At 41.5% G+C, this 24,973-nt stretch overlaps 2 protein-coding genes across 6 annotated transcripts in view; both read left to right on the plus strand.

Moving 5' to 3' along the window:
- ENOX1 (ecto-NOX disulfide-thiol exchanger 1) overlaps positions 1–24,973 on the plus strand; it is a 508,731-nt gene that overhangs the window by 36,984 nt on the left and 446,774 nt on the right. The window lies entirely within an intron of this gene.
- On the plus strand, positions 21,045–23,297 carry LOC125637039 (myb/SANT-like DNA-binding domain-containing protein 7). The gene is made up of 2 exons (XM_048851061.2): positions 21,045–22,193; positions 22,782–23,297. The coding sequence occupies exons 1-2, from the start codon at positions 21,608–21,610 to the stop codon at positions 22,862–22,864; spliced, it is 669 nt and encodes a 222-aa protein (XP_048707018.2). The 5' UTR covers positions 21,045–21,607; the 3' UTR covers positions 22,865–23,297.

The following is a 24,973-nucleotide window of genomic DNA, read 5'->3' on the forward strand; positions in this document are numbered from 1 at the left end:
TGAGCATTCAATACCTTACATGAAGTAAAAATTTAGAGTTGTAGTATATCTAAAGGATACCTTCCTGAACTGGGAGTATGCTTTCTTCTAACAGACCTAGAAGAAGAGACTGGAAAAGAACCAAGGTCTATTGAAGGCATGAAATTGATCATATGAGAGATACCACACACAGTCCTTTTACAGCATATACTCACATTTATTCATGCATTTTTAGGTGATGGAGTAGTGTGACAGCAGCAAAAACTCACAGCTTAAATATGCTGGCACTACTTAACAATCAGTGTTTTGGTTAGTAAATTTGCAGTGGTGAATAAGAGGATTTAATATGTGATACTCTATTTTAACAGCTGTCTTTTGTAACTATTATATTATGGTATTGCCCATTAAATCTTCTTATTAATTGCTGCACATTTACTTCTAAAAAGGTGATTTTCCCTCACCTGCCCCCAGGAAAGTGCTTTTAACTTTAACAGAGAGTTGCTACTACCAATGCTTCCATTTTTCACACTGAACCAGAAATCCTCTTGGTTGCAGGTTTGGGTGTTCTGGTAGCATTTTTTTTTAAAAAAGGTTGAGGGTAGAGGAGAAAAAAGAAATAGGAAAGCTAGAAACAAAGCTGATGGTTTCATAGATTACCATAGAACATGGAGATAAGGGGGGAAATGTGGAGATCTGGACCAGAAAGGAAGAGGACAATGAAATAAGAAAAGGAAGGGGAAAAATAAAGTGGCCTGCTCTGTGATATGCAGGGATTAGTGTACAGAGCTCCGAGAAATACCAATGGAAGCATAATTTTTCACATGTTGGAATGAGATTGTATCTTCATTTTTTTTTAATCCTATTTTGCTTTTTTTCACTCTTCCAAAATATGTTTTGCCTAGGATTTTTTCCTGATTCTTTCTTCGTCTCTGGAGCTAGGGTCTCACTGATCCTGACTTCCCATAACAGCTATATTTCACTGGAAAAGTGGAACTGTCATGCTTTTACCGTCAGCTGTAAAATTTGTATGTGCAGGTGTTAGGGCTTTCTTGGAAACTAAACCAGGAATCTGAAACTCCCATCCAGAAAAGACGGAACGGACAAGGATGAAATGAATTATGGTGAATTTACAGCAAAATACAAACACTACTTTTTTTTTTTTTTTTTTACTCAGCCTGTTCACACTAATGCACACTCTCCGATCCTGCCTCTGCTCTGTGAGTGTGTGTGAGTGAGAGAGAAAGAGAGAGCTGTGATATGTTCACTTTCATAGTTTTGCAAGGCAGTGGGATAGTAAAGGAACGGAGAGACATGAACCAGGAGAGAGTTCTTGAGCCATAATGAATTAAATCTGTTCAATGAAGCAAACCCTTGCATACCTAAAGAGAAACCCCTAGAAATTTAGGATGACTTTTTTTTTTTTTTAAAAAAAGAGGCTACCAGGAAAGAGTAAAATAAATGCAGTAGGCATTAGAATGCAGTAGACTCCTCCACTTCTTCTAATTTAAAGTTCTCATCTTTTCTTGAGGACAGTGATCTATTAGAGTTGGCATCTAAAAAGTCAGAAATGAAAACCCAGGAGAAATTACTTCCCCTCGAAGACTGCGGAACTTTTTAGGTTTTCCAGCTGCACTTTGTTACCATAAAGTTTCTCTTGTCCGCAGCTTGCAGCAGGAATAGAAGGAAATAATTTCACTTGTAGTGCAATATTTCCTGAGTATCATCAAGAAAGAAACCCAGAATGTCTCTTAATATAATCAAAACAGTAAATCGGAAAGGAGCGAATAATCTATGAGCAAGTGACTAAATGGATAGCTCATGATATTTTCTACTTTCCAAAAGGCACCTCATTTCCCTTCCAGGGTCCTCATAATCAAACTGGTGGTAGCAGTAGATAGAAAATAAACCGTAGTATCAGTGGACTATGATTTTTTACTGAAAGACCAAGTAAATAAAAAACTCAAACCTTCTCTTATGAGGAGTTAGGAAAAAAAGTAGCCACAAAAAGTAATTAAAGTTAACATTCACAGTCTTGCTTAGACCCAGAAGTTACAGTTGAAAATTAGGTCTGATAATCAGCCCTCAGCTCATCTTGTTTTTGCATATTACATTGGTGTCCAAAAAGAATAATGGGTGTTCTTGCATATTATGCATGCTGTAGTCCTTAGGCACAACAGGGTGAGTTAAGGACAGAGTGTCAGATATAATTTTCATCCTTAACTCTGAATTTGCTTGCTGTTGTGGACTTATGTCAGACTATTAATACTTGGATATAGGTTTTTTTCTGGTTTACTGCTTTTTTAAATGTCTCAGCATGCTTTTTTCCCCCCTCTTCAATTTCAATAGTGTAGAATTCTGCCATTAAACAGTTTGTCTCCTGTTTTCCTTCTTTATTTTAAAGAAAACACCCTGTTAAAATAGTATAAATTTGTGTTCATTTCACTTTTGCAAACACTGCAGTGTGTTTTATTGATTACATTATTACTCTGTCATGTTTTCTTATGTATGACAAAAGTATTTTGGGCTGGTCAGTAAATCTATCTTCTGGGTAATTAATGGCTATTAGCCAGAATGGGTAAGGAATGGTGTCCTTAGCCTCTGTTTGTCAGAGGGTGGAGATGGATTGCAGGAGAGAGATCACTAGATCATTACGTGTTAGGTTCAGTCTCTCTGGGGCATCTGGCATTGGCCACTGTTGGCAGACAGGATACGGGGCTGGATGGACCTTTGGTCTGACCCATAAGGCCATTCTTATGTTCTTATCCATATAACTACTGTAAAAGTGGTCCTCTTTTTCCTAGACAATATGCTTGCCAATATGTTTAACCACTGCCTAGCTTGATTTATCTTGTGTAGTATAGCAGTTTGCTAAATGTATTTCAAAAATTGCCAAAGGACTTCAGTTCATGAAAATGAGTATCAGTTTCCGTTCTTTCTCCCACATCTTGCTACTGCAAAAATATTAGCCAGTTTTGAGAACCTATACCTTTGATTTCCATTTGTTTTCTGTTATTAAATTGGCTTACATATTTTACACCTAAAGCCAGTGCTTAATGGAATGAAGATAATTTCCCAGAGGGAAACACTGTTGTGTTCAAGAGAAATTTGCCTTAAGATTATATCTGTAGCTTCCAAACAAATGGAGGGAGACTAAACAGTCTCTTCCTTGTTTTAGTTTGTTTATAAATGCTAGTGATACACATGTGCAACCCAAGGCACTTGAGTGTAGTGCTTATGCATTGTTCATTTGAAATTAATTGTACTGTGAATGTTTCAGAATGACACATTGTATGAGTGTGATCTTTGTTAGAGGCAGGCTAAATTAGACAGTGACTTATACCCCTGGTAACCCAATTGACTTCAGTGTAGAGTTTATTGTTTCAAATGCTTGTGTTCTATGCTAGATATTTTGGTTTTCTACTATAATCTGGAGAGAGTAGAAACCTGTAATCTTTTTGTTGCTGTTCTTATTACTTGGATATGAATTGTTGCTCCACCCTTATGTCTTTACTTCATTTAGACCCTTGTCATTTTAACCTTTGCTATTAATATATAGAAAAGTCAATGAGAAGGAAAAAACATCAGACTGACTGGAAAGCCGGGAAGCCTCCAGTGTTTGTACTAGAGAGAATATATTTCATGAGGCAAAGAGTTAAACTGAAAGACTTCCATAGACTTACAAAGCCAATTAAGAGTGTGCTGTCTCTTACTCTGCATGCATGCCCCTGTGCAGTAAAATGTAATTTATGTTAGTAATGTATGCTGTCCCTGCATAATGACCTGGGCTCAAGCTGTGACATATTCAATACACTGTGACAGTGAAAGAAGAAGACCTACATATACACGTACATAAGGCTGGATTATTAAAACTGGAATAGCAAGGTAAAGTTAAAGACTATACTGTCTGCTCTTTAACTGCAGGCAGAAAAAAATCCGATCTTAAGATATATGCTTGTTCTTGCAAGGTCCTTGAACAGATATTAAACTGCTTGGTGTCAGAAGGACCTGCCAAGCTGGCAACTAATGAGAATTAATCTGGGTGAGAATTTTTTAAATTAATAGTGTATGAAATTGTAGACACTGGATTTTCTTGTCTCTTTGCTGCTTCTATTAGCTTTTAAGTGTTTTTAATAGTTGGGAATCTGTCAGTTACTTGGAGGTAAATTTATTTGAAATGGTATTAAAAGTAGGGGGCTCATTTTCTATTTCACACCTATTTTCTGAGATTTGAGAATGTGTTTGGCATCTTTTAAAGGGATGTGCACAGATGTAATGCAGAAGTAGTAGATTTTCATAGTGTTAAACATGGTTTTGCAGAGAATATTTTTGGTGTGTGTGTGTATGCAGTATGTATTGAAATCCATTATGTTATGAAGTACATGTACTATATGCCTACCTCATACTTGTATAAATATGTAAAAGATACATCTGAATGTCTGTGGTGCACTCAGATTTATAAACCAAAAACACTAACTGTACTTTGTCAGTTGGCATAAAAAAACCACAAAAAACGAAAAACAAAACCCAACAATAGCAACACTAGAAGACATTCTCTCAATTTGCTACCATCATCTCATGATTATTTCTTAGCGACTTAACTGTTGTCTTCATGCTATGTTTGCTTTCCATTTTGGAAGGTGCTGCAGACCTCTCTGATGTATGAGTTGTTTATGCTGGCCAATGCTATCTAATCTATCTAGCCATGTATGCCACTCTCATCACTATGGTATTGGTCTGATTCAGAAGCAACCTCAACAAAGGCTTGTCTGAGAGAACATAAATGAAGAAACGTATTATCAGCATTGTAGAAGCTTAGGACACATACTGTACTTGGAGATTGCCTGAAAGAACAGCAGAACTGATGGCTGAAGCCATTAGTCTGTAGCTAGTTTTGAAAGTCCTTCTAGGAGTTGACTAATAGTAGTAGAATCATAGAATCATAGAATATCAGGGTTGGAAGGGACCTCAGGAGGTCATCTAGTCCAACCCCCTACTCAAAGCACGGCTGATCCCCAACTAAATCATCCCAGCCAGGGCTTTGTAAAGCCTGACCTTAAAAACTTCTAAGGAAGGAGATTCCACCACCTCCCTAGGTAACGCATTCCAGTGTTTCACCACCCTCTTAGTGAAAAAGTTTTTCCTAATATCCAACCTAAACCTCCCCCACTGCAACTTGAGACCATTACTCCTTGTTCTGTCATCAGCTAGATCTGTCATCAGCTAGAACAGTCTAGATCCATCCTCTTTGGAACCCCCTTTCAGGTAGTTGAAAACAGCTATCAAATCCCCCTTCATTCTTCTCTTCCGTAGACTAAACATCCCCAGTTCCCTCACCCTCTCCTCATAAGTCATGTGTTCCAGTCCCCTAATCATTTTTGTTGCGCTCCGCTGGACTCTTTCCAATTGTTGCACATCCTTCTTGTAGTGTGGGGCCCAAAACTGGACACAGTACTCCAGATGAGGCCTCACCAATGTCATAGAATCATAGAATATCAGGGTTGGAAGGGACCTCAGGAGGTCATCTAGTCCAACCCCCTGCTCAAAGCAGGACCAATCCCCAATTTTTGCCCCAGATCCCTAAATGGCCCCCTCAAGGATTGAACTCACAACCCTGGGTTTAGCAGGCCAACGCTCAAACCACTGAGCTATCCCTCCCCCCATTTCTTTTAAGGCCACAGGATTGCCTGGTCTGACCCATCTGTCACAGGCCACTGACCCCACCCAGCACCCGCATGCAGCCCCCAACAACCGCCATGTCGAATAGAGGGGAACAATCACGTCCCTCGATCTGCTGGCAATGCCCCTACTTATACATCCCAAAATGCCATTGGCCTTCTTGGCAACAAGGGCACACTGTTGACTCATATCCAGCTTCTCGTCCACTGTAACCCCTAGGTCCTTTTCTGGAGAACTGCTGCTGAGCCATTTGGTCCGTAGTCTGTAGTGGTGCATTGGATTCTTCCGTCCTAAGTAGCATGAGCACTGTCAAGAAGAAGGTGGCCCTATCAGAGAACTACATGCTGCCTGGGGAATACTGTTTTCACAAGGGTGAGTTATACCTTTATTGAAGCCAAATAGAAAAACAACTTGAGGGAGTTAGCTGCAGCCCACCCTACAAGTTAAGCATGCACTTGAAATAACCTTATTGGAATTTAAAATGTGCAGAGCATATTAGTAGGCTAGTAAATATGTATTCCAGTGACCTTTACAAAAATGTTCCTACTTTATGGTTGAGCTAGTAGAGGTTACTACAGTGCTAATTTTATATTCCCAAAGTACAATGATACTGGGAAGAGCTGATTTAACGTTTATTGAGAGTTAACTTTAAGCAAACTAATCAGATCATCTGCATCAATGGAGGGGTTCAAACATACCATACAAGTCCAGTAGAAAATGGAATGGGTAGGAAAAGTATTTGATTTGTGTGAGAGTGGATTAAAAGTTTCTCTGCAGCATAACACTAAGCTAGAACCTGTCTGATCTTTGTCTTAATGACGAAAGCTGCAGGATCTAACATTTCATATGGCACAAATTAAGCTAAAGGCACAAGAGGAGTATAAGAATGGGATATTATGTGAGTAGCTCTTTATTTTGTTCTTGCATCTGGATTTGAGGGAAAGAAATCAAGAAAGCATTCATGCAGGTGAGTTTATAGGGGAGGCAAATACTACAGCGGCAGGAAGAAGCCCCTTGCATCATTCAGCCTTTATATTATCTGTCCACTTTGGAAGCAGAGTTGATGGACCTCGTAGGGAGTGGCACTTGTTCTTCCTTGACTTGAATGGTGATGGCTGCTATGCAAGCTTTAAGGATTTAGGAAGCAGGGAGATGGAAAAATGGGGTCCCTTGGGACTTCAAGGGGTGCTCGGGAAAGAAAGAGGGGATGTATGGATTTCACTCAGTTATAAGTAGGACTACAGATTTGTCTCAGCATTTTTTAAAATAAAAAAGTCACAGAGCAGTCATGGTAAATTTAGTAAAGGTCACAGGTTTCATGAATTGGATTTTTATAAAAATGGCAAATGAGGAGGAGGGGCCCTGGAGGAGAGGCTAGAGGGCGAGCCCCACCCCACACTCACAACACAGTGGTGGTTCCTCGGCTCCTGTACCGCGGGGCTGGGCCCCGTTCATGGATTTGGGACCTGGCACATGGGTTTGCAGCATTGCCTGGTTTGGCAACATTGAGACCCTGTGTATGGGGTCGCAGTGCTGCGAAAACTGAGTGGCACTGTGACCCCATGTGCCAGGTGGTAACTCCTGGAGTGGAAAAGGACAAAAAACCAAAGTCACAGACACATGGGAAAATCAAGTTATCCATGACATTTTTCCCACTGCGACAAACCTGCAGCCCTAGTGATAGGTTCTAGATCCTCCCTTGATGTAAATTAGGATTGCTCCACTGAAGTCAATAGCTGTGCCAGTTTACACAAAGCTGGCTCTATGTCTACAAGAGAATTGAGTGTTCAGATCAGAATTTATATAAAACACATGGTATTAGATACACTTACAGACCTTGAGGAGACTTTCTGTTATGGGGGGGACCAATTTGATTCTAGGAAACTAATTGTGTCAAATAGAGAGTCGTAATCTTGAAATTAAATAAATGTGGAGGAATCTTGGTGCAAGATTATCCCTGAGTTATTTTATTTGACACATCATAATATAATCATAGATCTGGACTGGTAAAGATGAAGGCAGTATGTCATGTCTGATACAAGACTCTCACTCTACTAGTTCTAGTATGTTTATAAATACCTAGCTAATGTTTCAAATGAAGTCATTCCCAATTAGGACTTTTGGCTACAAATTAATGAAGAAAAATATTTCAAAGTCAAATTCAACTTAAACATTAGTAGGTCACTGCTGATGGCATAACTTTGAGAGTTAATGATGAGGGATAAGCCCCATATTTAAAAGAGAAAATTAAGCATACTGCAGTGGTTCTCAAACTTTTTACTGGTGACCCCTTTCATGTACCAAGCCTCTGAGTGCGACCACCCCCCCCTTATAAATATATAAAAGAGTGTTTTTAATTTAACACCATTATAAATGCTGGAGGCAAAGCGGGGTTTGAGGTGGAGGTTGACAGGTCGCGACCTCCCCATGTAATAGCCTCCCAACCCCCAGTTTGAGAACCCCTGGCATACTGCATCATAGCGCCCTTCATTTATTTTGACAAGTGTCAGTTTTAATTTAGCGTACTTCATACTATACTAGTAATGTACTGTTGTATAATTTGTAAGCAAAATAGTAATAGGGGACCTTGCTATTGTTAAATCTCTGATGAAAAGTGAGGGAAGATGCTGGAGTATTCTATGGATGCGTGAGAGAATAATTGCATTTTATGTAAAGTGGAATTAACAAGGTTCTTCTGTCACTTAGAGCCTACTCTATTGTCTTCTTGATCCTTGGGATTGGTAGGGGATGTTGTTGTAAAGGTGATGAGCCAGGTTCTGAGCCACATTAAGGTCCATTTTGTGCTACAGGAGCAATGCAAAAGGATCTCTTATAATGAGCTATGAATAGGGAGCTGAAGATTTCCACAGTGTGGGGGAATCATCAGCTGGCGATATTGGCTGTATGCCAGCCTCTCCTCTCCCATTCTGTTCCTCCCATACTCCTCCACCAGCATAATGGGCTCTATGTATATTTTAAAAAAATCTCTACTAGACAAAACATGCTTCTTCTCCTGGAGAGAGGATTAGAAAACAAACACATGACATACATCAGTCACATTGGTTAATGTGCTACTGGAAGGTGGTCAGATACTACAGTGATGAGTGTGGTACAAAAACCTACACAGAATAGAATGTGGTAAAGCTGGAGCACACACAGCACTGGTGATCCTCGCTAGCATGTAATGGCCCTTAAGGCCTATTACAAGATGGCACTAGTTAGAGTAGCCCTTAGGCCAGTCCAGCTTGCACTAGAGGCTGGATCAGCCTCAGGATTGGGTAGTGGGAATGGAAAGGTCATTTAGAACCACCTTTGTCTCTTCCCTCCACTCAGCTGCACTGAACTCTGCTGCAACAGAGCTAGGATTATTTAACCCTACATGAAGAGGTTAGTTGACAAATTACACAAGGTAGCTAAAAATATAAAAGGGAGAAAGAAGAAAATACAGAGAATTGCAGGAAAAATTAACAAGTTGAAAGGGATTCACAAACTATTCCAGGACAATATTTCCTAAGTGAAAAAAATTGTAGTGGAACAGGAAAGAGAAAGTACTTGAGAGTTAATTGCTATTGACACAACACTTCTTATGTACAGAGTCAGGCCTTGTTGCTATGTTAATAAGATGAAGTTCAGCTGAATGCAGAGGGCTCCTCCAAGGCCCTTAGCACCACTTAAATTGCACGGTAAAGGCTTAAGTAGGGCTTACGTGGCATGTAGGGCCCTGTGTGGGGGTTAATTTAAACTATGTAGAAGATGTTGATTCAGTTCGTTAACTCCATTCCCTCTAAGAAAGCTGAAAATACAGTCTCCACAATACATACAGCTGCCAGAGAGACTGTTCCTGGGGAGGGAAAAGAGTTAGAGGCATTTCAGTATCTTTAAACAGATTCATATAAATTATTTTATAAATCTAGAAAGATTATCCTGGACTATTTGAAGTGGGGTGAATAATTGAGACTAAATAAGGATGACAAAGAAGTTATTTGCCAATTTGAGATGTAAATCCTGCAGGCCATTAAAACTTTAAACCAGGTAAAAATATGGATAAATCAGTCCCCTGTGGAATTTTATAAACAGCTCTGTGAAGTATCGATCCTATTTCTACAAGAATCTTTTTGATGAAACTCTCTAGCCAGACAGTCATCTTTCTTCACCATGTAAAGAAAGCTTTAACTGATTTTTCCAAAGATTCTTTCAAAAAGCTTGGACTAAATTTTTCCAAAATGATTTATTAAGAGCAGGTGAGATTTTTGGGAAAGGTTTGTTGGGAGGCAATCTGTGAAAAATGTGACATCTGTTTCAAACATTATGAAAGCTGTGCAGTCCTGCCATGGTGCTGTCCTTGGCCATTAGGCACTGGATTAAATTTTAATGGTGACATTTGCATCCTCATCTATTCAGCATCTGTCAGTTTGTTCCACAGATTCACTTCAGGATCAGTATTTGATACATGCAGCGATGACGGCCAGTGGGATCTGGTACCCTTTTGAAATTTTTACAGGCCATGCAAGCGGAGCTTGGACACTTTCAGCAAAATTAAAACCACATATGGTGGTTGCCATAAAAAAATTAGCACTTACCAACACCTGTGGGATATTTTTTCCATACTTGGAATGGTAGACAACTTTGGAAATTATATTTAATAAAAGTGGAAACCGTTGACAATTTTTTCTTTTACTTTTCATAGCTTCTATTGTGTGTGTCAGAGGGTGAGTTGTGGTTGCTGCGAGAAAAGTGAAGGAATTTTCTGACTTCTGTGCTTGTAAAACATTTGAATCCTAACATTGCATTTTGTGTGCTGATTATGCTAAAGAGTGACAATATATACATGTTTCAGAATAGCAGCCGTGTTAGTCTGTATTCGCAAAAAGAAAAGGAGGACTCGTGGCACCTTAGAGACTAACCAATTTATTTGAGCATAAGCGTTCGTGAGCTACAGCTCACTTCATCGGATGCATACAGTGGAAAATACAGTGGGGAGATTTATATACACAGAGAACATGAAACAATGTGTGTTACCATACACACTGTAACCAGAGTGATCACTTAATACAGTGGGGAGATTTATATACATACAGAACATGAAACAATAGGTGTTACCATACACACTGTAACGAGAATGGTAACACCCATTGTTTCATGTTCTCTATGTATATAAATCTCCCCACTGTATTTTCCACTGAATGCATCCAATGAAGTGAGCTGTAGCTCACAAAAGCTTATGCTCAAATAAATTTGTTAGTCTCTAAGGTGCCACAAGTCCTCCTTTTCTTTTTATATATACATGCTATATGTAAATAGATTCACATGGTTGCCTGTAATAACCACAGATTTTAACAGTGGGAAAAAAAGAAATATTGTATAAATAATAATTGTGTAATGTTTGAATTGTAGATTCTCTGTTGTTCTTTCTCATTGTTCCTTCTAAATAAATATGTCTTGAAACGAACCCTGAAAACTGAATGGATCTCTGCTAGGGCTGTCAAGTGATTGAAAAAATTAATCACGATTAATCACGCTGTTAAACAACAATAGAACACTATTTATTTTAAATATTTGTGTATGTTTACTACATTTACAAATATATTAATTTCAGTTACGATACAGAATACAAAGTGTACAGGGCTCACTTTATATTTTTGATTACAAATATTTGCACTGTAAAAAACAAAACAAAAAAAAATTTTCAATTCACCTCATACAAGTACTGTAGTGCAATCTCTTTACCATGATAGTTGAACTTACAAATGTAGAATTATGTACAAAAAAACTGCATTCAAAAATAAAACAATGTAAAACTTTAAAGCCTACAAGTGCACTCAGTCCTACTTCTTATTTTACCAGTCGCTAAGACGAACAAGTTTCTTTACATTGATGGGATATAGTGCTGCCTGCTTCTTATTTACAATGTCACCTGAAAGTGAGAACAGGTGTTTGCATGGCACGTTTGTAGTTGGCGTTGCAAGATATTTACATACCAGATATGCAAAACATTCATATGCCCCTTCATGCTTTGGCCACCATTCCAGAGGACATGCTTCCATGCTGATGATGCTTGTAAAAAAAATGTGTCAATTAAATTTGTGACTGTACTCCTTGGCGGGAGAATTGTATGTCTTCTACTCTCTTTTACCTGCATTCTGCATATATTTCATGTTATAGTAGTCTCAGATGATGACCCAGCCTATGTTCGTTTTAAGAACACTTTCACAGCAGATTTGACAAAACGCAAAGAAGGTGACAATGTGAGATTTCTAAAAAACAGCTACAGCGCTCGACCCAAGGTTTAAGAATCTGAAGTGCCGTCCAAAATCTGAGAGGGATGAGGTGTGGAGCATGCTTTTAGAAGTCTTAAAAAAGCAACACTCTGATGCGGAAACTACAGAACCCGAACACCAAAAAAGAAAATCAACCTTCTGCTGGTGGCATCTGACTCAGATGATGAAAATGAACATGCGTTAGTCCATACTGCTTTGGATCATTATCAGGCAGAACCCATCATCAGCATGAAAGCATGTCCTCTGGAATGGTGATTGAAGCATGAAGGGGCATATGAATGTTTAGCATATCTGGTACGTAAATATCTTGCAATGCCGGCTACAACAGTGCCGTGAGAACACCTGTTCTCACTTTCAGGTGACATTGTAAACAAGAAGCAGGCAGCATTATCTCCCGTCAATGTAAACAAACGTGTTTGTCTTAGCGATTGGCTGAACAAGAAGTAGGACTAAGTGGACTTGTAGGCTCTAAAGTTTTACACTGTTTTGTTTTTGAGTGCCATTATGTAACCAAAAAAAATCTGCATTTGTAAATTACACTTTCACAATAAAGAGATTGCACTTCAGTACTTGTATGAGGTGAATTGAAAAATAATATTTCTTTTGTTTATCATTTTTACATTGCACAGATTTGTAGTCAAAAATAATATAAAGTGAGCACTGTGCACTTTGTATTCTGTGTTGTAATTGAAATCAATATTGAAAATGTAGAAAAACCATAAAAATATTTAATAATTTCCAATTGGTATTGGTATTCTATTGTTATAAGTGCGATTAATCGCAATTAATTTTTTGAGTTAATCGCACGAATTAACTGTGATTAATTGACAGCCCTAATTTCTACATTAGAAAATTAAGGGTCAGATTCTCCATTGGCTTAACTCCCCTGAAGTCAAAATCTCTTTCCCCCCCTATTATTATTGGTTCAGTTATGAGTAGGGCCCTACCAAATTCCTAGCCAAGAAAAACGTGTCAAGGACCATGACGTGTCTCCCCCCGTGAAATCTGGTCTTTTGTGTGCTTTTACCCTATACTATAGAGATTTCATAGGGGAGACCAGTGTTTTTCAAACTGGGGGCCTGACCCAAAAGGGATTTGCAGAGGGGTCACAAAATTATTTTGGGGGGGTTGTGGTATTGCCACTTTTACTTCTGCGCTGCCTTCAGAACTGAGCAGCTGGAAAGCGGCGGCTACTCGCCGGGTCTCCCAGCCAACAGCCGCCACTCTCCAGCTGCCCAGCTCTGAAGGCGCCGCCGCCGCCAGCAGCAGTACAGAAGTAAGAGTTGCAGTACCGTGGCTTTCCCTTCCCCCCCCCCCGGCAACTCCTTTTTGGGTCAGAACCCCTCCAGTTACAACACTCTGAAATTTCAGATTTAAATAGCTGAATTAATGAAATTTACAATTTTTAAAATCCTTTGACCGTGAAATTGACCAAAATAGACAATGAGTTTGGTAGGGCCCTAGTTATGAGTTTGCCATGAGCTCAGAGTAAGGGGCGGTGAGCTGTGACCAAAGCTCTGACCAGTTCCTTCCCTGTTCCTCTCACCTGTACGAGGTCAGCATATAGCAGTCCTGTGGAAGCTGATTCCCTGAACCCCCAACTGTGGTGCCGGTGCCCGTGCCCAGCACAGGGACATAAGGTTCGGAAGGCATATGCCCTTTTTCTTCCCGCCCCACTTCCCGCCCCTCTGGTGACGCTACATTAACTGGGCCACAAGTTGGCTCTTCACTCCAAAAGGAAAAAATATACCAAGAAGTTGTGCCTTATAGACCTGATTCTGAATGATCCTGATATGAGCATCTTCACCTCCTGCTGAAATGTGCCTGGTCCTGTGAGGTGCCCAAGAGCACATGTGGCTCCATTGACTTCAGTTGGCGCAGCGGGTGTTCCACATCTTTCAGGATCAGATGCAGTAAATGCCTAGAAAAACAAAAAGTTAGACTCCTTCCATATGGGACTTGATGCTGTGACCATAATTGCGTCCCCTCTCACTCCCCAAGAAATGAGAAAACTCAAGTTAAGGGAAATGCCTAGTAAGATGAAGCAACCCTCCAGACCTTATCCTTCAACATCTGTGCTCCTCAGGAACAATGAAATTATCTGCCTCGAGGATGAAACTTGTGATTGTTGGAGACAGGGCTTTCCTGGCTGCTGGCATGTGCATATAGAACTCGCTCCCACAGGATGCCGGAATGACCACTTTCAGGCCCACAAGAAAGACTCATTTCTTTGACCACTCAGTTCCATTCAGCAGCACGCAATTTCACCCCACCCAGCATTTATGACAGAGCAAATAAAAGCCCTTGTAATTCCTAACCAAGGCTCAGCAGCAAGCTGTTTCGTCACTGTGCATCACAATTCCTGGATTCTGCACCACTCTGTTGTGGCAGGCAGGAAATTCTGCCGAATGTATATTTAGAAATACAGGGTTGTAATTTAAATATAATATGTAATAATACAGTCAATACACTAATTTCTGTGGTGTTTACTTTCATAGTACATTCAGTTTATTTTACATTGTCCTCCCAGTTGGGATATGCCAACGATTTTTGGAGTTGATAATGCATCCTACATTGGAGGGGGTGAAGATGGTGGTTTTGGTAGTTAAGCAGGAAGAATTTTGAGGCTTTTTTGCCCCAGGGGAGATGTGGGAGGCAGTTGGGATTGCAGGATAAGCACACTAGCTATAATGAACACCAATAAATTAGTTAACTATGTTGACATTTTAACTTGTCACCTTTACAGATTTACCCTCTCATTGACATGAACAGGGTGGAGCACACAGGGCCTTGCTTATAAACCTCCTAGTCAAAGGGTAAGAGAAATACCAAAGATTAGATCCTTTTCTGGGCTCTTGCCCATAAAGTGCTTAGCTACTGTGGATGAAGAATGTTGTAAGAAATCTCCATAAAATAGAAGTGAACTATTGTACGGTCTTTCCTTCACTTTGGTCTGCATAACTCACCAATGCCAGCAAAAGATCTGAGTAGTGGATCTTTCCCATTGCTTAAGAAATGTGCTACCCTTCATGGCTGAAAGATCTTACATATGTTAATGATTCGTCTAATCAAATGGAATCAGTAGGAGGATAAGTACTGTAACTTGGATCGTATTAATAACTACATGAAAAATGGGTTCTTTGCATCATTTCCTGGTGTTCACAATGTTATTTAAAAGACCTAATGTGCTGTCATGTATGATTTATGCAATGCAGATACGTTTCTATTACATTTGGAGCAGATATGTATTACAAATAGTATATTGCGATTTTGAATATAAAGATATTGCAGTGGTGTGAGGAGATATCCCAGAAAGTCGTTTCTCAACACTTGACTGGGACTCAGAAGACCTGGGTTCTGTGCCTGACTCCACTGGCCTGCTGGTGACCTTGGGCAAGTGACTTTACCTCTGTGTGCCTCAGTTTCCCCCTCTGTAAAATGAGGCGAATGATACTGACCTTCATATAGCACTTTCAGATCTACTGATGCAAAGCAATATAAGAAGTAGGAGGTATTATTCTACAGAAACATGCAGCCCTCTACCGTTATTCTTCTCCAACAAAATGTTTGCATGTTTATTTTTTCTTAGACATACGTACACTACATGACAATCTTTTACATGCGTTATTAAAAAAATCCAAGTTTCACAGGTGCCTAGGTACTCACAACTTTGAAGTCAATGGAGCTACAGCTACTCAGCAACCCTAAAAGTTTAGGTCACTGTTATACAGGTGCCTGTAGAATAGCCCACCACCTTACCAGCCCAGGAAAGAAGCAGTGATGTGCCAAAGTCTGTTTCGGCCCTTGCCTTTGGGACAATTTATTGTTCAAACACAAAAAACTCATGAAGTAAAATTAAACAAAGTGGTTCCCCTGACCAAAGCTGTTGCAGTCCCCAGAGGCCTTTCCCTTTGCTTCTCTCATCCCTGCAAAGAGGACACACCCTTTCCTTCAGTCCTTGATGAATCCTGTGACAGGTAGCCCTTACCCATTTCTTTGCTTTTTCTCTCTGTCACCCCACTCCCCCTTGAGACTCTCCCTTCCTGGGAAATCTGCATTCACATGGGAAGCACCAGATCTGTGTTGCACCGTGAAAGCATAGGGATGCAGAGCCGGATACCAGCCTGGGGTTGGTCTCCTTCACAGATTGCAGACATTTCAGAGGGCCATGGTCAATCAACAGAGTAACAGGTGCCCCAAGCAGATAATAGCTCAAGGCCTCAATTGTTCATTTTATCACTACGCCCTGCTGCTAGACTGCCAAATAGTTGTTCTTTCTGGGAAGGAGCTTTATACTGAGATGTGGTGCTGGGTGCTCCCCACCATCTAGTGCCTGCTAGACAAGGACTCCAAACCCTGCTGAATCCTTAACCCTTTCCTAGCTCTTTCTCCCTGTCACCTTGCTTAACTTTGAAATATCTAAATCTGAAAATTTTGGACTACTCCCATTATCTGTGAAAGCATGATTTCAATCCACCTCCAACTAAAATTGCAACCCACACACCACCTAAACAAAGAAGAAAGTTGTCTACTATTTTCCTTGTGTTATTACATTCAAACATCATCATCATCATCATCATAGTAATATTTGTTACCTTTAACCTTAATCATTGCTTTCACACTGATACTTAGACATACACCTATATATCTTGACATCTTTACTAACTCTTGCTTTTCCACTCTGCTTGCTTGGCCATCTAAATTTATGCCTTTGCTTCATCTGTTGTCTGTTTAATGCCTCCAAGTGCATTGCTGAGCAAGAACACCCTCAAACACCTCTTTAATTCCCTTTCTTGACGCAGAGCTTCATCTGCTTCTCCTGTCTGTCTCTACCTTGACAGTGAACTCTGTCTCATTTGATATGTCTCATTAGTGCTTCTAAGGCCATGTCTACCGGGGATCGATGCTGCTGCGATTGATGCAGTGGGGGTCGATTTAGTGGGTCTAGATTCGCTAAATGACCGCAGAGCGCTCTCCCATTGACACAGCATGGTGTAGACGCCGCATTAAGTTAACTTAAGCTACGTTGACTCCATCCAGGACCGGCTCTAGGCACCAGCAAAGCAAGCACGTGCTTGGGGCGGCACATTTCCAGGGGCGGCGTTCTGGCCATTCTCTTCTTTCGGGGCAGTTGCACTCTTGGAGCTGCGCCATTTAGACGGGGCGACGTTGCTACGCACCCTGCCGCAGCGGGAAGGGGAAGCCACAGCCCCGGGGATGCTGAGCTGCCAGGGCCCAGCCGCTACCTGGGGAGGAGAGGGCGAGTCCTGCCGGGGACTGCACCGCCTCATCTGCGCACTGGCTGCTGCCCTGCCTTGTGCCACCCCATATATCGGGGCTTCTCTGCGCGGCCGGGCAGGGGAGGGGGTAAAGCCCCTGCAGGCGCTGGGAGAAGGTGACATCACTCCCTCCGCTTCCAGCGCCGCCTGCGAGCCCCAGCCCCACCTGAGCTTGGGGCGGCAAAAAACCTAGAGCCGGCCCTGACTCCAGCGACTTTATTCACATAGCTGGCATAGCGTAACTTAGGTCAACTTACACCCATAGTGTAGACAAGGCCTAACTATTGCCACCTTCACAACATTACTCATTACACCAGTGCCTCTGTGTTGAAATCCACATCCATTCATCCATCTCCCCTTGCTTCAGATAACTGTAACTCTCTTCCCTTTGCTATTCCACTTGTCTAGGACTGCTCTTCTTTCTCTCCTGCCACACCATTGTGCAGCTGCTTGGTGTTGTGAAAGGATGCTTTGGGAGTCAGCCAGCCATTTGAATGCAGCAGGTACAAAATTAACAGTGGACCGAAGGAAGCAAGTCACTCTCAGAGTCAATCGGGCTGCATGTTCTGGGGCTGTTTTAAGTATGACTATGCAAAGGAAGAAATTCAAGAAGCAGCAAAGAGTTACCAATATTAGGAGGCAGCATCTTCCAAAGTGCTCTGCACTCCCCTCTGCTGCTTGGAACCGGGCCTACTCCTGCCTCAGCACAGGAGAGCAGCAGGAAAGGCTGTGGTTAGAACTGCTGTTGGTGTCCAAAGCAGCGTCTGCATTCCCTTCCGCTGCTGTGCCTCAGACTACTCTGAGCCCAGCTGGAACACTTATAATGTCTCCTTTGCCAGCACATTTTAGTTTTTCATTGGCTATTAATTAACTCTGTATTTCTGTTTTCTATTGGAATTCTTCAAAACAATTTGTGGTACAATACACTTTTTTATTTTTAATATCGATTGTTATTTTTTTTACTGTTCTGTAGGAATTTATTTATTTATATTACTATAGTGCCTAGGAGTCTTAGTCATGGACCCCATTTTGGACCCCATTTTGCTGGATGGTGTACAACCACCAAACAAAATGGCAGTCACTGCTCCAGGGCTTACAATCTAAGCCCCAAACACTTCATAACAGTAGTAGGGTTGGCCATAGGTTGTGTGGAGGGAAATGCAACAAGTTAGTTTTGGGAGCTTTTGGGTCTTTATCCCATTGCCAGCTGGAGCTTCCTTTCCTGGATGCATAAATGTTGTTTGCACTCGCTCAGTACATATCCAAATTTCCTGAAGGAAGTAGAGTTTCTAATCCCCTCTTTTAAATTACATCTCTTGAAATAGACTGCAGAAGCGAGTGTCCAGGAGAAGACTGTAAATGTTGCAATTCAGTTAAGTCTTTTGCCCTGTTTCTTGCACATCTCTCATTAGTATCAAAATAGCAGATGAATTTGCCTTTAAATAGCACTGGGTTTTTTTATGCTTTGTTTAATGAGAAATCTAAAACTGCGGATTTATTAATGTTGTGCATTAACATGATTCATAAACATTAGGATCTATTAAACACTTCATAAAGCCTTCAGGGAAACCTTTAACAAATGTTAGTTTGTGTTTATAATTTAGAATCCATTAGAAATTGGGTTATCATTAGTTTCCTGTCAAGGTAAAATGTTGCAGAAGAGTAGAAAGGATGATCTAACATGACCTAGAATGAAAGTCTCAGTGAAAACCTGGTGTGTAGTCTGATTCTGATCTTGCCTTTAAAATTGGTATATCAGTGGACCCTTGGCAATACACATCTAAGCAAATGCAAGGGAAGCAAGAAAAAACCTAGGTAGAAATTGAAGTTAGAGTTTGCACAACTATAATTAAAAAATGAGTGGAAATATAATCTGATTTCTTATTAGATTGGCAGAAAATCCAGCTCAAGACAACATAATACAGAACATGGCAAACCTTAAATATTCAAAATAGGAACTCGCTTCTTTGCATTTGTAAAAATCTTGGTATGAAAAGATTTGTATGCTCTAGTAGCATACAAAAAGTAATCTAGCAATGTGCCAAAGTAATTAAAGCAAAGTAAATAATCTCCAGTGTTCTTATTCCCCATAGAAATTGTTTAATATCTTATCTTTCAAAACTAGTTTTCTAAAAATTCATGATGTCTGTGTAAGATTCTTCAGTATTCATGCAAGGGTTTCAATAGTGTGAGAGTATCTCCTAACTATTATGTGCTTTGGGAACTGCCCCAACTCCAAAGAGACTTTTCCCATAGAGTGGAAAAGCAAAGCATAAAACCAGCAATTGAAATTCCTAAATTGGCAGTTACTGTGTATAAACTTTGTTTTATACACAGAGAAGCTTTGTTTTACTGGTGTTGGTGATTCAATAGATAGTACTTCCTTTAAGTTAGTGATGTATTAAGGCCCCTGCTGTTGAAGGTGATGGACCTGATTATGATCTCACATTAGGGCAAATTATTAGTAACTCCATAGAAGTAAATTAAGTTACATCAGTGTAAAACTTATGAGATAAGGATCAGACTCTCTTATCTTTTGTTTGATCCATACATATTCGGTTCTGATTACTTATGGTTGTTAGAGTTCCCCTGGTACTTTTCACAACCGAAGTAGTAATATCCCCAGTGCTGTGGCCGGATGCCCATTTGGGTACTTGCTGGCACATTTTGGATTCCAACATTTCCTGTGCTATTTCAATTGGATACTGTATCCTTCTTGCTCTCCTTAAATGTTGTTCATTGTTGCTTTGTACTGTTAAACAGCAGCCACATTTGTTTCAGAGGTTGCTACATTTCAGTGATGGATGAAATGAACCTGGTCCAGTGGTTAGGGCATTAACCTGGGACCTGTTCTGCCACAGACTTCTGTGTGACCTCGGACAAATCAGTCTCTCTCGGTTTCCCACTTGTATGGCCCTACCTTACCAGGGTATTTTAAGGATAAATGCATTAAAGACTGTAGGGTGCTCAGGTACCGTGGTACTGGGGGGGCATATATGTACCGCAGATAGGTTAGGTAATGATTCCTTTGTATAGGAGTTAGTCTTTGTATAATGAAGACTTTTTTTAAATTGAATAATATGCAAATAACAAGTTATTAGTGCAAAGCTCTGAAATTGAGATTCTGATTCTTTGTATCAGAGTTGGTTACAAGAAGCTTCCATTGTGCATGTACATGGGTGGGAGGAGAGTAAAATTTTTTGAGACTACAGATATTTGTGATAGAAGGCCCTGTGAAAATGAAATATTTTTGAGGTACAGATTTAATTATTTTCATATATGAACTAGTATCTATACAACAGTTACTGTAAGCAGGACTATGATCATCAGCAGTATGCTTTGGAATTACCAATGTTGATCACACAATTTTATTTTCAAATGTTAATTTGTCCATAGTGAATAGTGTTTCTCCTCAGGAAAACTTTCAGATAGATATGCTGAGCAAAATCAGTAGAGCAGCTTCCTTTTAATGTTTCTTGACATGAGCAGCTCCATTCCTCAAGTAGAATAGGAAATAAAGTTGATTGTGCAGGTCCATGAGATGACTGTACGTTTGATCAGTAGCTGTAGTGTAAACTGGAAAGGTCACTATAAATAATGTTTTAGTTTTATTGTCCCAGAGTGACTCTCTGTAGCTTTTTCCTATAGCTAATAAACATTGGTTGAAAGAGTAATTTCTACATGTTTATCAACAGTTGCAATTTGACAACATGATCTCAGTTTTTCAGATAATTTCTAAAAATATCGCTATGCATATTCTCTTTACGAGAGTTTGCTTATTTTTAAACTCATTAATATGTTCTGTTACTTTGCTTGCAGTCCACACTACAAATGTGACCCGGCCTATAAAAACAACTTGTAGACTTTCTACTTCATATATTATTTGTAATAGCAACTAAATTTCTATATTATACACTGCAGATAGTGATATTTGAAGTAAACAGACTTTGGATAATGATGGCCCTATAAAAGTGACAATAATAAAGACTTGTTGGAACTAATACAAACTGATGAAAGAATCCAAAGCAAAAGTGTCTCAGCCCTGGTCTACACTAGGACTTTAGGTCGAATTTAGCAGTATTAGATCGATGTAAACCTGCACCCGTCCACATGATAAAGCCCTTTATTTCGACTGAAAGGGCTCTTAAAATCAATTTCCTTACTCCACCCCTGACAAGTGGATTAGTGCTTAAATCGGCCTTGCCGGCTCGAATTTGGGGTACTGTGGACACAATTCGATGGTATTGGCCTCCGGGAGCTATCCCAGAGTGCTCCATTTTGACCGCTCTGGACAGCGCTCTCAACTCAGATGCACTGGCCAGGTAGACAGAAAAAGAACTGCGAACTTTTGAATCTCATTTCGTGTTTGGCCAGCGTGGCAAGCTACAGGTGACCATGCAGAGCTCATCAGCAGAGGTGACCATGATGGAGTCCCAGAATCGCAAAAGAGCTCCAGCATGGACTGAACAGGAGGTACGCGATCTGATCGCTGTATGGGGAGAGGAATCCATGCGATCAGAACTCCGTTCCAGTTTTCGAAATGCCAAAACCTTTGTCAAAATCTCCCAGGGCATGAAGGACAGAGGCCATAACAGGGACCCGAAGCAGTGCCGCATGAAACTGAAGGAGCTGAGGCAAGCCTACCAGAAAACCAGAGAGGCGAACGGCCGCTCCGGGTCAGAGCCCCAAACATGCCGCTTCTATGATGAGCTGCATGCCATTTTAGGGGGTTCAGCCACCACTACCCCAGCCGTGTTGTTTGACTCCTTCAATGGAGATGGAGGCAATACGGAAGCAGGTTTTGGGGACGAAGAAGAAGAAGATGATGATGATGAGGTTGTAGATAGCTCACAGCAAGCAAGCAGAGAAACCGGTTTTCCCGACAGCCAGGAACTGTTTCTCACCCTGGACCTGGAGCCAGTACCCCCCAAACCCACCCAAGGCTGCCTCCTGGACCCAGCAGGCGGAGAAGGGACCTCCGGTGAGTGTACCTTTTAAAATACTATACATGGTTTAAAAGCAAGCATGTGAAAGGATTACTTTGCCCTGGCATTCACGGCTCTCCTGGATATACTCCCAAAGCCTTTGCAAAAGGTTTCTGGGGAGGGCAGCCTTATTGCGTCCTTCATGGTAGAACACTTTACCACTCCAGGCCAGTAACACATACTCGGGAATCATTGTACAACAAAGCATTGCAGTGTATGTTTGCTGGCGTTCAAACAACATCCGTTCTTTATCTTTCTGTGTTATCCTCAGGAGAGTGAGATATAATTCATGGTCACCTGGTTGAAATAGAGTGCTTTTCTTCAGGGGACACTCAGAGGAGCCCATTCCTGCTGGGCTGTTTGCCTGTGGCTAAACAGAAATGTTCCCTGCTGTTAGCCACAGGGAGGGAGGAGGGTTGAGGGGGTAGCCACATGGTAAGGGGAGGCAAAATGCGACCTTGTAACAAAAGCACATGTGCTATGTATGTAATGTTAACAGCAAGGTTTACCCTGAAAGAGTGTAGCCACTGTTTTATAAAATGTGTCTTTTTAAATACCGCTGTCCCTTTTTTTTTCTCCACCAGCTGCATGTGTTTCAATGATCACAAGATCTTCTCCTTCCCAGAGGCTAGTGAAGCTTAGAAAGAAAAAAAAAACGCACTCGTGATGAAATGTTCTCCGAGCTCATGCTGTCCTCCCACACTGACAGAGCACAGACGAATGCGTGGAGGCAAATAATGTCAGAGTGCAGGAAAGCACAAAATGACCGGGAGGAGAGGTGGCGGGCTGAAGACAGGGCTGAAGCTCAAATGTGGCGGCAGCATGATGAGAGGAGGCAGGATTCAATGCTGAGGCTGCTGAGGACCAAACCAGTATGCTCCAGTGTATGGTTGAGCTGCAGTAAAGGCGGCTGGAGCACAGACTGCCACTACAGCCCCTGTGTAACCAACCGCTCTCCTTCCCAAGTTCCATAGCCTCCACACCCAGACGCCCAAGAATGCGGTGGGGGGCCACCGGCCAACCAGCCACTCCGCCACAGAGGATTGCCCAAAAAACAGAAGGCTGGCATTCAATAAATTTTAAAGTTGTAAACTTTTAAAGTGCTGTGTGGCATTTTCCTTCCCTCCTCTACCACCCCTCCTGGGCTACCTTGGTAGTCATCCCCCTGTTTGTGTGATGAATGAATAAAGAATGCATGAATGTGACGCAACAATGACTTTATTGCCTCTGCAAGCGGTGATCGAAGGGAGGAGGGGAAGGTGGTTAGATTACAGGGAAGTAGAGTGAACCAAGGGGCGGGGGGTTTCATCAAGGAGAAACAAAGAGAACTTTCACACCGTAGCCTGGCCAGTCATGAAACTGGTTTTCAAAGCTTCTCTGATGCGTACCGCTCCCTCCTGTGCTCTTCTAACCGCCCTGGTGTCTGGCTGCGCGTAACCAGCAGCCAGGCGATTTGCCTCAACCTCCCACCCCGCCATAAATTACTCCCCCTTACTCTCAGAGATATTGTGAAGCACACAGCAAGCAGTAATAACAGTGGGAATATTGGTTTTGCTGAGGTCTAAGCGAGTCAGTAAACTGCGCCAGCGTGCCTTTAAACGTCCAAATGCACATTCAACCACCATTCTGCACTTGCTCAGCCTGTAGTTGAACAGCTCCTGACTGCTGTCCAGGCTGCCTGTGTATGGCTTCATGAGCCATGGCATTAAGGGGTAGGCTGGGTCCCCAAGGATAACTATAGGCATTTCAACATCCCCAACAGTTATTTTCTGGTCTGGGAATAAAGTCCCTTCCTGCAGCTTTTGAAACAGACCAGAGTTCCTGAAGATGCGAGCGTCATGTACCTTTCCCGGCCATCCCACGTTGATGTTGGTGAAACGTCCCTTGTGATCCACCAGAGCTTGCAGCACTATTGAAAAGTACCCCTTGCGGTTTATGTACTCGCCGGCTTGGTGCTCCGGTGCCAAGATAGGGATATGGGTTCCGTCTATGGCCCCACCACAGTTAGGGAATCCCATTGCAGCAAAGCCATCCACTATGACCTGCACATTTCCCAGGGTCATCACCCTTGATATCAGCAGATCTTTGATTGCGTGGGCTACTTGCATCACAGCAGCCCCAACAGTAGATTTGCCCACTCCAAATTGATTCATAGAATCATAGAATATCAGGGTTGGAAGGGACCCCAGAAGGTCATCTAGTCCAACCCCCTGCTTGAAGCAGGACCAATTCCCAGTTAAATCATCCCAGCCAGGGCTTTGTCAAGCCTGACCTTAAAAACCTCTAAGGAAGGAGATTCTACCACCTCCCTTGGTAACGCATTCCAGTGTTTCGCCACCCTCTTAGTGAAAAAGTTTTTCCTAATATCCAATCTAAACCTCTCCCACTGCAACTTGAGACCATTACTCCTCGTTCTGACATCAGCTACCATTGAGAACAGTCTAGAGCCATCCTCTTTGGAACCCCCTTTCAGGTAGTTGAAAGCAGCTATCAAATCCCCCCTCATTCTTCTCTTCTGCAGGCTAAACAATCCCAGCTCCCTCAGCCTCTCCTCATAACTCATGTGTTCCAGACCCCTAATCATTTTTGTTGCCCTTCGCTGGACTCTCTCCAATTTATGAGGCAATGAGCCTGTGGATTTCTGGCAATCTTAACTGCATAGATATTTTTGTCATTTACTTGTAGATGTGCTCTGGAAGGCTGAAGCCTATGTGTCTGTCTGTTTCCAGCTGTGCTAGGGTTGCCAACTTTCTAATCGCACAAAACTGAACACTCG

The sequence above is a fragment of the Caretta caretta genome, chromosome 1 (genome assembly GCF_965140235.1).
Source record: "Caretta caretta isolate rCarCar2 chromosome 1, rCarCar1.hap1, whole genome shotgun sequence".
NCBI lineage: Eukaryota > Metazoa > Chordata > Testudines > Cheloniidae > Caretta > Caretta caretta.